Raw genomic sequence first — 12,352 nt, 5'->3', positions numbered from 1 at the left:
ATACTTCCTAAGAAGAACTTCTACAGGTGCACCACTGAGAGCATCCTCACAGGCTGCATTACAGCTGCGATCCGCAAATCCCTCCAGAGGGTGCAGAAGTCTCAGAGTGCATCATCTGCAGCCATCTCCCCTCTGTGCAAGGCATCTAGCATACACAATGCCTTAGGAATGCACGGAACATCAAAAAACACTACAACCAAGAGCGCTCCTATCCACATCTTAAAGGTTAAAGATACTTAGCCCACATTATCAAAGAACTAACATGGCCCAGCTTCAAGCTCTCAACATGCTCTTGCCCTTTCCCTTTCCTGCAGAAAACAATCAGTTCATTCAGAATTTCTACATGCGAAAATACCCCTAAACAGTGACAAGACCACAGAACTGCAACGGATCCAACTGCGTTCTTTCACTTCACCTGCACTAAGTGCTTATGGTCAGTGTTGAGGGAACACTGCCAACTATTTTGATTGATACTGTAATTGCAATTATACATAAGGAAGGCAGGGATCTCGAAGGATAAGGGTATATGGGCTGATTTCTCTTCTCAACACAGATAAAAAATGCTGCCATAAACTAATAGGCTAATTGTGTTTATGGGCAAACTTTATGCAGCTCAGACCTCAGAAGAGAAGAGAAAGTAGTTTTTCAGAAGAGAAAGTAGTTTCTCAATCTTAGGTGTTTCTTTAACATTACATACATTCACCAAAGTAATCCAACATGGATCCTGCTGGTATATAGGTGTGCATTGAGAATAACTTTGACCAATTAAAATGGTCATTCGACAACAGAAATGTTGTATCAGAGACGGGTTAATTAAAGGCATCCACCTTTTAAATATATTGCAAGCATACTCACCAACCAATCTCTATGGCAGTGGCACTCAAATCTGGCCCTGGAAGTCAGTTCCACACCAGTTTTTCTTTGCAAACCCCTAATCAGGTAGATTAGACTTGGGACACCAGGTGGGTTGAATTAATGATGAGGTAGAACAGAGGGCCATATTTGAATACCACTTCCCTATTCTCTCTATTTAACATAGATGTGTTTTTTGCTTAAAACATCAAACGTTTTGATATAATGCTGACATGGTTACAATACTAAATAAAATGTCTGCATAAAAGGGTGACATTCTCTTCCATTTACTTAAACGTACCTCAATCCGGTATCCAATCTATGCATTATTAATGTCTTTGGTACCTTCTAAAGCTACAGAATTTAATGGATATTGAATTAATGTGTACGCGAATACAGGACCCCTCATGGTTAGAACAAGATGAATCAGAAAATATGTACCAATCAGAGGATTGAATTTAGAAATATTACTCCAGATTTAAAGCTAGCTTTCATCCTGTAATGGACAAACCTAAAACAAAGATAACATTTTGGAAAACCAACATAATTTTTTTTTTGCGAAGAGTTAATGCCATCAAGATTATTTTACTCCTGCAATTTATTTTTTCCAATAATTATTCCCTTAGTCCTATAACTAATTGAAGATTATTGTCAATCCATTTATCTTGGACAATGAATATGTAGAATAGATCAAAGCATGGGCGGAAATTACACTAAGGATGTGGGTCTTCACCCCTCCAATTTCTGAAATCCCATTTTTATCACAGCTAGTTTTGTAATTTCACCAAGATAGAAAAAGAGGAATGCTGTGCTTTAGAACTGTGCAGAAAGCTCAGGAATAAAATGAACACAAGAAAAAGACGTTAACTTAAAATGCTGAGTGTGTTTCTAAAGTAAAAAGGCCTAAGCTTGATGTCTGCTGGGAAAATAACTATTGTTGGTGTGGAGATGTGAGCGTCTCACATTACTATTGTTATTTTTGCCATGGTTTTAGCTCATTTATGGCCACAGTTTTTATCAATGTATTGATCTTTCAGTTTCTGTACCTAATTCAAATTTCTACTTTTTTGTCAGAATATAATACAGCTTTAGTGAAGGGATTCCCAGCCTAGCAGGGTCAGACAGCCATGGGAGACAAGTCTTACAGACTAGAGGTGAATTTTGCAGTGTAGCCTGAATATTTCAGTGAATGCATTAAGAGTGAACTGTCTTCTTAAGTTAAATGTTAAAGTAGTTAATGCTACAGTCTCTGATCTTAGAATCTGTGTAATGCTCATTTCAATTATTTAAATATAGATTAAATGACAATGTAAAAGGAGTTCAGAACTAGTGAAAATTATAAATAAGGCTAGTTAGTTATGAAACCCCATACCTGGTAATTGATGTCTTTATTATAATAACAATTTCCCTTAATTGTTGACAACCAAATATTTTTACTTTATGTTTTTACACATGTAGAATTTTGCAATGTAACATAAAGCAACTGCTTGTTTTTAGTCATTTCTAATACAGTAAAAAGCTGTTTACTCGCTATATGATTTTTATTGCATTTTGCATATCTTTCACATAGAATCTTTCAGATCTTTCTGTGGGTTGTAGTAACATATAAAGTGAGAGGAAATGACACCACATTTAGTTGCTCCATGCTTGCGTCATTTGTTTGTCATTATAGGTAATCAAACATGCAATGTTCAAGTGTGAAAAAGTGATTGCCCACCTAGTTAAGACAACCCAATAAAAGGTTATTAGGGTCAGGTGTTTGAATACATTGGAAAACATTCAGGCCATGTATATTGAGCCAACCCTGGCCAATATAAAACTGACCAACACCGGCCATTGTCAGCACACAGGTTCCAAAGCCCCATCATGTCAAAATCACAAGAAATATCCTAAACGCCTCATTGTCAGAGCCATATTGTCCAAAGTGAATCCTCCCAGAGGCAGCCATCTTGCCAAAATCTCTGCAAGGTGTTAAATCATCCAGGATATCACAAAGAACACATTGAACTTTAAAGTCTATATCCACAAAGATACCTTGAAAATGAAAGTTATATTTACTTTATTACAATTATTCTGGGGGCGTACCCCAAAACCCCGCCAAGCTGTCTCCCCACTTCTAAAACCAAAGTTTTGCCCTTGGGGTCAAAAATACCTTTGAAGTCCATATTGAAAGAAATATCGTCTCTCATAAATGTAATATTTGAATATTCATGCTGTTATCTTTTGGCTTGGTGAAGCATAAGTCATCCAGCTAGTTTGGAAGAGAGTATGAAAAGGTACAGGTTCTTTCCTTTCCTGTTTTTGTACATTTGTTTTTTGTCAAGATTAATTTGTGGATATTGGCACATTTTCACCAAAATTGAAAATAGAACAGCATTTCTGTTTAATCACATTTCTGTTTTAAGTTGTGATTAATTAAAAAATTTGAGAAATACTGACTCCCAACAGAGTGATTATTGAACCTACTAGTAAGGTAAGAGGCCAATGAACCCCACTGCTGGTGTCTGGCGTTATGTGACTGAACGAGATGCAAGTTGATTTGACGTACTCCTTTAACCAGATTGTCACTGGAAGGTTGAGGATGTTCAGCCCTCAAGGGACGTCTGCGCTAATACTGATGGAGATTGACAGCCCAAAGTGAAAGCATTGCGTGACAGCGGCTGACTGTGACTGTGACACATGCAGAAAATCACACACACACACACGAGAGCGAGACAGAAAGAAAATAACAGCTTGGGTACATATTCTAAATCATACTCCACACGTCCAAACATTGGCCAGCTGTCTCCCTGTAATGTTTATACTGATCCTCATTACTAATAACTGGACCCGTGACTACTTACAACCAACAGACTGCACGGTCGAATGAATGAATGGATGCATGAAACTGCAAGGTTTTCGGCGGATGGATGGTCAATAAAAATCTTGTGTCAATTTCATCCGGTGATCAGGACACAAGCATTCCAGACTTTTGAACAAAGAAATTCAGTAATCATAAACCATTGTGTACCCACTATCCCTTCTGTCTAGCCAATCATTTGCAGCCGTTTTTAATCTCCGTCACGAGAATCTTTTAGCAGTATGGGCACAGGACAGGCAGCATCAGGAATCATACATTACATTTAATGTACACGTTGCCATTGATTCTCTCATGAAACATTACACACCCTGCCCCTACTGCCTTTGGCAATATGTTACAGCAACATTTGCCTTAACACACAAGTACATTTCCCTGTGCTATTTGAGCTATACTTTAAAAGCTATTCTCTCAAAGAAATCTGACTCATGTAAAGCCTCTGATGCCACTCCACGATCAATCTCAGCTCTTCTATCATACAGTCTCTGTCTATTTGGTATCTTGTGCCATTTGTCTAGCGTCCATTTTAGCCCATCTATTCCCAAAGACAACCCCCCTAAACCTGGCTTTCTGTCTGGCTCGACGCAATGTTAGCCTTCTCCCTCTCTAGCCAGAGGTCAGTTCGGGGAATGAGATGGTGGAGTGGAGATAGTGGCGAAATGTCACAGAAGCAATGAAATATTGATAGACAAAAAGGCCTTGCCTCTTCCCTGTACCCTGGGGTAGCACGTGAGTGCAGATAGAAATCTAAAAAAAACAACCCAAACAGGATTGTAGGAGCAGAATGGGAAGTAAGTTGGAACTCCGATCCGATCCGCTTCGAACAACACATCTATGAACACATTTCTTTGTGTGTCAGTCAACACACTTTATTCAGATTTGCTCTAATTTTAATACTCAAGCACCTTCCAGCAGTTAAGGAATCAATACAATGTAAATATGAACCAGAGAGAAAGAAAAGAAGACCGTACATGAGTATAGCTAAATTACCATAATCAGATGCTGCTCTACACAAAAGGATGGGGAATGAGACATGCAAACCTAGTTTAGTTTGATGAGGAAATTTACACACTTATTTTTGCTGTGTCTCATTTAAAAACAGTGAAGGCAGACAAAGGATTCTCCCTTTGTTGTCGAACAAACTATTTTTGTTTGTTCGCTTTGCAGAACCAACAGCAACGTCGCTGTACATCAACATTTTTAATGTCACATATGGGATTTTGAAGGAGTGTGTACCTGTGTAACTGTAGGTATAATCTATGCTTTTATTTTGAGAGGAATTTCTGAATGTTTGAGAGAATGTACCAATAAAGTCTAAAGGAAACAACTATTGTGACAAATACTCTCCCAGATCTTGCCACAGCTGTTTGTCGCATATAATAACCATTCAGAAGCAAAAAACCATTATTATTAATCAGAATATTCACATGACCATACAGCTATACTTTACTCCTGAATGGTACAATAAGGACATTATGTAGCCTGTGGTCTACACCAACTTTTTCAAAGATGTAGGAACACAATATTCTCCTTTCCAAAACACAGCAACCAAGTTCCAATCATCCATCATCTAATGCCTAACAATAAACTAATCAGTAGAGAGAACTGCTCATGGAGCTCCTTATGATTCCCAGTATCAGCATAGTGGAATATATGTTGGATCTTACCATTGATCCATTTGGCCTCTGGATCATGGACCACAAACTCCGGCTTGAAAAGATCTTCCACAGTGAGTTTGGTATCACTCCCAGCTTGGCTGTCCGCTGCAACAACAACAAAAGAAACATGCATTACTTCTAAACTGTCATCACTGGGAACATAATACTGTAATATTTATCATTGTGATTATTATGTTGCATTATGCATTCTCTCATCAATTTATGTTCATACTGAATGCAGTCACAGTTTTCAAGTTTGTTGCCTTTACCCAACATTTTGGACAGACAAGCATTGCAGCAATGAGGGGAAGAAGAGCACTGCAATCTCAGATGATTGACAGTTTCTGAGGAAAAGCATATTGCATGTGATCGTCACACTCAGCTCAGAAAAAGCTAAAGCAATTGAAACATTTTCAAATTTAGAAGAGGGGAATTTGCTGAATTGTACACTGATATAACAGATATTTAAATTTATATTACTTTTCAAGCACTTTGTCCAAAAAGGAGTAATTTTCCAGATATTCTGGTACTGAAATTTCGGAGACCCAAATTGGAGCAATATAAGCACTTCAAGGACATTCTGCGAACACTGTATACTATACTATTGATCTTATTTTGTATTTGAAGCTTTATGCTTCAACCTCTTGAGAGGAACTTGGGTGTCAGCCAGTTACCAGAAAGATACAGTGGGGAGAACGAGTATTTGATACACTGCCGATTTTGCAGGTTTTCCTACTTACAAAGCATGTAAAGGTCTGTAATTTTTGTCTGTAATTTCTTGAACTGTTTCAGACTGAATCTAAAAAAACAAACAGAAAATCACATTGTATAATTTTTTTATAATTAATTTGCATTTTATTGCATGACATAAGTATCTGATCTAAGTAAGCATAAGTATCTCAAGGTCCTGGAGTGGCCTAGCCAGTCTCCAGACCTGAACCCAATAGAAAATCTTTGGAGGGAGAGAAAAAATAGAGCTTTTGGTCTAAACTCCACTCGCCGTTTTTGTAGGAAGAAGAACACCATCCTAACGGTGAAGCATTGAGGTGGAAACATCATTCTTTGGGGATGCTTTTCTGCAAAGGAGACAGGACGACTACACCGTATTGAGGGGAGGATGGATGGGGCCATGTATCGCGAGATCTTGGCCAACAACCTCCTTCCCTCAGTAAGAGCATTGAAGATGGGTCGTGGCTGGGTCTTCCAGCATAACAACGACCCAAAACACACAGCCAGGGCAACTAAGGAGTGGCTCTATAAGAAGCATCTCAAGCTCCTGGAGTGGCCTAGCCAGTCTCCAGACCTGAACCCAATAGAAAATCTTTGGAGGGAGCTGAAAGTCCGTATTGCCCAACAACAGCCCCGAAACCTGAAGGATCTGGAGAAGGTCTGTAAGGAGGAGTGGGCCAAAATCCCTGCTGCAGTGTGTGCAAACCTGGTCAAGAACAACAGAAAACGTATGATCTCTGTAATTGCAAACAAAGGTTTCTGTACCAAATATTAAGTTCTGCTTTTCTGATGTATCAAATACATATGTCATGCAATAAAATGCTAATGAATTACTTAAAAATCATACAATGTGAGCACAGTTGACTACCTATGATAAAAATTACAGACTTCTACATGCTTTGTAAGTGGAAAAACCTGCAAAATCGGCAGTGTATCAAATCTGTATCAGGTTATTTTCCAATCAAGGACAACAATGTCTCCTTGGTCCTGACCTAGAAGTCATTTCTGGCATGTAAGGGATTAAAAGGTACTTTAGCTTATCAGGCACCTACACAAGTACTGTTCACTGATCGTGACAATTACTGTTTCCCTCATCACCTCTGGTTGAAGAGTTTAGGGCAGTTGGTGATCAGGGTTGATAAGTTATGTTATGGCCTTTACCAGTATTGCACCTCGTACAATCATAAACTTGTTACTTCCTTCATAGATCTGGCTCGTATAAATCTTAATAACTTTGTGTATTCCCGTCAATATATCAAATGCTCATGGTTATTGTCATTTTCTAGTAATTGTTGATTTGGTCTTAAGATCAATAGACTACATTAAAGCCAATCAGCGTAATGACAGCGTAATTTAGATCAACCATTTTAGGTATACAACTTCATGTTCAAGTCAGAACCTCTTGTTGTTGTCAGCTATGTCAACAGGGCACCCGCATGTGCCAGTAAACAATGATCTCGTGAACATCTGCCATCTGACCCTTTATCAAAGACGAGACTTGTAATGTAAAGTCTTACGTCATTGCTCCTAATGGTGAAGTTTATTATTAGTAGTAGAGTAATTTAATCCAAGATCAATGTTTTTTTAAAGGTGTCTTCTGCATGTACAGTATGTAGCATCATAAGAATAACTATGCATATGCATCCAGGTGTTTATAATAGTTTAGGTTGTTTTAGGTGGTTCAGTCAGATCAATGACTCTCGGGTGAATATCACATGGACTAAAGAGGTCGAGTTGTCTGGAAACTGGAGCTTTAATCTAAGACAGCGATAGATGTTTTTAAAGCTCCCGTGACTCTTCAGAGTGTCATGCTTACTTTGGCCTTTATGAATAAAATAAGTCAGGATAAAATCTTATCAGAAGATTGGATGCACTTGGACGGCTTCACCTGCTCTAGAGGCAGGTACTTTGAGCAATATTTTAAAGCCAGATGAAAAGGGAGTCAGGGGTGTAAAAGAGTTGGAAGGGAGGGAGGTAAAAAGACAGATGACAGTAGAGAAAGCGATATGGAGAAATAGGAAAATATAACATACATACATGTACAAACACAACCCCCTCCCCACTCCACACACAAATGGTTGTTATCGTACCTGAAATCCCCCAGCTGTGTAAACATTGCCTTTGTCAACATGTTTTAATTACAAATTGTTAAGCCATTAGTAAAAGAGAGTGTTGTTAAGCCAATCGAAACTACTGTTGACTTGTACAGCTGCTAATTGTGCAGCAAGAGACAGACAGAGAGAAAGATAGATAGATAGAGAGAGAGAGAGAGAGAGAGAGAGAGAGAGAGGAGGGCCAAGATATTTTGAATGTCAGCCATGTTGGCTTGGGCTGGATAACTACAGAGTACTTCTGTTTAGAAATGATGTGGCAGCCACAAGCAATAGAGAGCTAGCCCAGCAGGTTTTAAATTGTCTGGAACGCCATGGGATTCCAAACATCACTCAACATAAACTGTTCTTCATTGCAGTAAATTGAGGAGGTTGATGAACAGCTGAGCGTGGGCAAAAAACACCACTCCGTATTAGAAATGAGTTGCACCACTGAACATGTAGTTCAAATGTCCACCTAGAAAGTACAGACGTGTGAAGTAATTATCTCCTTTCCGGGCTAATTTCCTCAGGATGCTACTTTCGCAGATAGACTGCTAAGCCAAAGTACAGGCTTCCGTTACATCAACTATGTTTATGCGGCATAACACTGCACGTGATTGATGATGAAGATATTATCCATGCTGTTACTGTACCTGGAGTGAGGAGGATGACAGACATGGTAATGAGAGAGCAGACACCAAGAATAACCAGCAGGGCGATAGCAATCCCTTTCCAGTTCCTCTCCGATGGAGCTCCAGCACCAAGGTCCTGTACAGGGGGAGTGGAGGGGAGAACAGTGGTCAAAAGAGATTTCCAGAAAACACAGCAAAAAGAACTAGATACCTTAGACCCATTAAACACAGGAAAACACAGGAAAACGCTAACATCCGCTAGCAAATAATAGCTATGAATTTCAGACCAAAACATTCTTCATAATATATTGCTTCTGTCTATCAAGCCACATTTTGTCAATACATTGGCTTTTATATTATGTAATACCCTAAAATAAACATATCTCTATGGTTTAAAACTCCAATGAAAATGTAAAATGTAATTCACAGGTCACCCACACTGACTAAATTGGGCAAAGCCAAAACATTCTGTACTTTATGAAGCAGGGACATTTTGGTAACCACAGGGCATCGAAAAAGGTGCACTTTGCTAAATTGAATCCCTGTGTTGTCCTTGAGCAAGGTATTTAACCCAAATTGCTCCAGTAACATAATCTAAGGAAAAAAAGACATAATACTGTACCAACAAAGAAAAACGTGTTAGTTTTGAACGTCTCCGCCCTCATGTCACAATAGCAATGACTACAAAAGGAAAATGTATGTCTACTCAGGAGGTGTAGGAGAACGTAACCTAGGACACAAAGTCATTTGTTCAGCCATATAGCAGCGGATGTGCTAGCTACAGGTTTCACCGTTTCACTTTGAGCTGCATGGTGGGGCTCATTGTAAGCTGTGCAGTAGCTTAGATAACCAGCTCCATGTGGGGCTCAAAATAAGCTGCGTGATAGGGCACAATCTAAGCTCCGCGCCAGGGTTCTATGATTAACACAACCAACACTACAGGAGGCTGTATTTAAATTCAACTCCAAGGTAAGGAGCTGTTTTCTGAGCTCCATCGAAGGGCTCTGAGTAGGTGGCATGGGGAAACTTCATGAAAGAAATGCAAGTCAATATTTGATCATTTGCATTTAAAGGGGGTAAAACTATTTCTGCGGTTGACTTGTTTTTTAACCTTCGGTCAGACTCTCACTTGCCTATGTCATGACCCTTTGCTTCCTATAGCAACTCCCAGGCAAAAATAAGCAGAGTTTTATCAGCTGTGATACAGACCCATGGTGTGCTGTGACCCCTATTCGACCCGACAGGGACACCAATCAGGCATGAGACGGCATGGTTTGCGTTCAGCAATTTCACAGGTTAACGTGCAGTAAGGACACGGTCTTGTCGGGTCAACATGGTCGCCTACTTTAGCAACCGTTGGTGGGTTAAGAATATGTTGTACAGTGTTGCAAGAGGTCTACCTCAGTGGTGTTAAATAGACTTTCTCCTCCATCCATATCTGCTAGTCCTGATAAGGTGGCAACATTAAGACCCTCTCTTCATGTCATCCAAAACCACAGGCTCTCCCGGAGGTAGAAGGAGGTGATTACTGGCTGGCGACCCACTTCTAAGATAAAACTGGCTAGAGGGGATGAAGTGAAAATATGGCCAATTAAACCTAGGTCGCCATTTCAAAAAGCTTTTTGCCCATTTCTGCTTCGTCTTCCGGGGAGGCGATCTGTATCGATTTCTGAAGAGTGGATCTTGGAGGGTTCACTGATTGGTGTGAATCCCAGCAGGGAATAATGTGAAATGCGCCTTTCTGACAGATTGAGGTGGTGCTGTGTCCGGTTGTTGGCATTTGCATCCGCTGGCAAAGCTGCGGAAGCGCACTCTTATTCTAGAAATACGGTGTTATATCATTTATGACCCCCCCGCCCCCTCCCGAGCCTTGTCCTTGAACGCTGACAGCGGCTCTAAATTGCCAAAGCACTCCATGCATGAGCTTCATCTCACTTTCTCCCTGCATCGCTCCCTCTCTCTCCCTCTCTCCCTCTCTCTCTCTCTCTCTCTCTCTCTCTCTTTCCAATTTCCTACTTAACAGTTTTGGAATCATCATCCTTAATTTATTAACTCAATTATGAGCAAAGATAGAGCCGCCAAGAGAGTTCTGGCCGGATGCGTTTCTCCATTACTATTATGGGTGTTAGAAAATCATGGCAGGGCTCTGACAAATGCCTAGGCCTCCAGGAGGAGAGAAAATAGCCTGAGTATGTTTCACGCAGATCCCCCCACCCCCCACCTCCCACCAAGCCCCTTCCAACCAGCAACCCCTGCCCACACACACACAGACGTATACACAAACAAGAAACTATGACAAAAACACACACAGTGGGAATAAATCCTCCAGGACGAGGCCCGTCGGTAAGAGGATGGGCAAAGGGCGTGTTCATGGCTTTTACAAAGTCTCACTGCCACGCCATGATCTTTACACTGCATAATTCAAGCTTCCTAGCTGAATTAACTGGATTCACAGTTGCCCCAACACACATTCATGCTCTTTACTTGACATTCTATGTACGCCTAAGACTACGTTTTTGGGTATGTCATCAACAAGTAAGCAAAGCGTTAGCACATCAACACATCGACACATCGACAGGTAGGTGGCCCGAGAGGCAAAGAGCAGCTCGAGCAGAATGGCAGATACCAATCAAAGAACTGTGACGCTCGCAACAGCTACAAGTCAAACTTTCTTTTCTTTTTGTCTAGACAGAATTCTCGTTTCGATTTATAGTCCAAACAAAACAACAGAGTCATAAAACTAATATGGCTGCTCACGCCGTTTTTTAGCAACCCATTTTTTTTGTTGCCCTTTGATTTTCTGTCATAGACTGTCATTCATCTTCCAAATGTGTTCTTTTACAGCACATCGGGGTGTGGGTCTGTGTAGCAGAGAGGAGCTGAAAGCCATAAATAAATATCCGATGACTTGAACAATAAGCCAGCAGACAAAGGCTATGCCCCAAATAACACCCTATTTATTTTGTAGTGAACTACTTTTGACAGCCCCATACGCCAAAAGTAATAGGCAATAGGGCGCTCCTTGGAACACAGTCAAAGACTTCATTTCTCTTTGTCTTGGGGGAGAAACCCAAGGGAGAAGAAGCTCAAGTCTATATGGAGTTAGGGATGAAAGGTTACAGTATGTACTTACACAAAAAATTGTCCCGTTGTTTATGTCTGTGTTAATGCAAAACTGAAGCAGAGTAGATTTTTTTTTTTATTCTGGTATACGATTTATGAAGTTATTAATTAAGTGTATAGGGCAACGCTATCAGTCTGTATGGGCAATTCCAGTGGAAGGTCTACCTAATAAAGCAAAACATTTTGGCATTTCAAAGTGAAACCACATTTTACAGATGTTCTTATCTATAACTTTATCAGTTCTGGATGGCAAGTTGTGTGGGCAGTGGTTTTGCCTAGAAGAGCAAATGTCTCTTTCTGAGTGAGTGAGTCAGTGAGATAGTGACTGACTGACAGACTACCCCTTGTTGAATAGTGTAGTGGTTAGAGGTGCGGGCTATGGAGAAATAAGTCCCGCGTTTGACTCCT

The 12,352-nt window shown here is 40.2% G+C and overlaps 1 protein-coding gene across 2 annotated transcripts in view; it reads right to left on the bottom strand.

Moving 5' to 3' along the window:
* Positions 1 to 12,352, bottom strand: part of LOC105016100 (inactive dipeptidyl peptidase 10) — a 273,698-nt gene that overhangs the window by 92,571 nt on the left and 168,775 nt on the right. For both annotated transcript variants that reach the window (XM_020055120.3, XM_010879696.5), the window contains exons 2-3: positions 8,843 to 8,957; positions 5,377 to 5,472 (exon numbers count right to left, since the gene is read on the bottom strand). In XM_020055120.3, coding sequence (XP_019910679.1) covers positions 5,377 to 5,472; positions 8,843 to 8,957 — 211 coding nt within the window. The remainder of the gene's footprint in view (positions 1 to 5,376; positions 5,473 to 8,842; positions 8,958 to 12,352) is intronic.

The sequence above is a fragment of the Esox lucius genome, chromosome 16, assembly GCF_011004845.1.
Source record: "Esox lucius isolate fEsoLuc1 chromosome 16, fEsoLuc1.pri, whole genome shotgun sequence".
Classification (NCBI taxonomy): Eukaryota; Metazoa; Chordata; class Actinopteri; order Esociformes; family Esocidae; genus Esox; species Esox lucius.
Note: the sequence above shows the minus strand (reverse complement) of the source record. Positions and strands in the feature narration are given on the sequence as shown.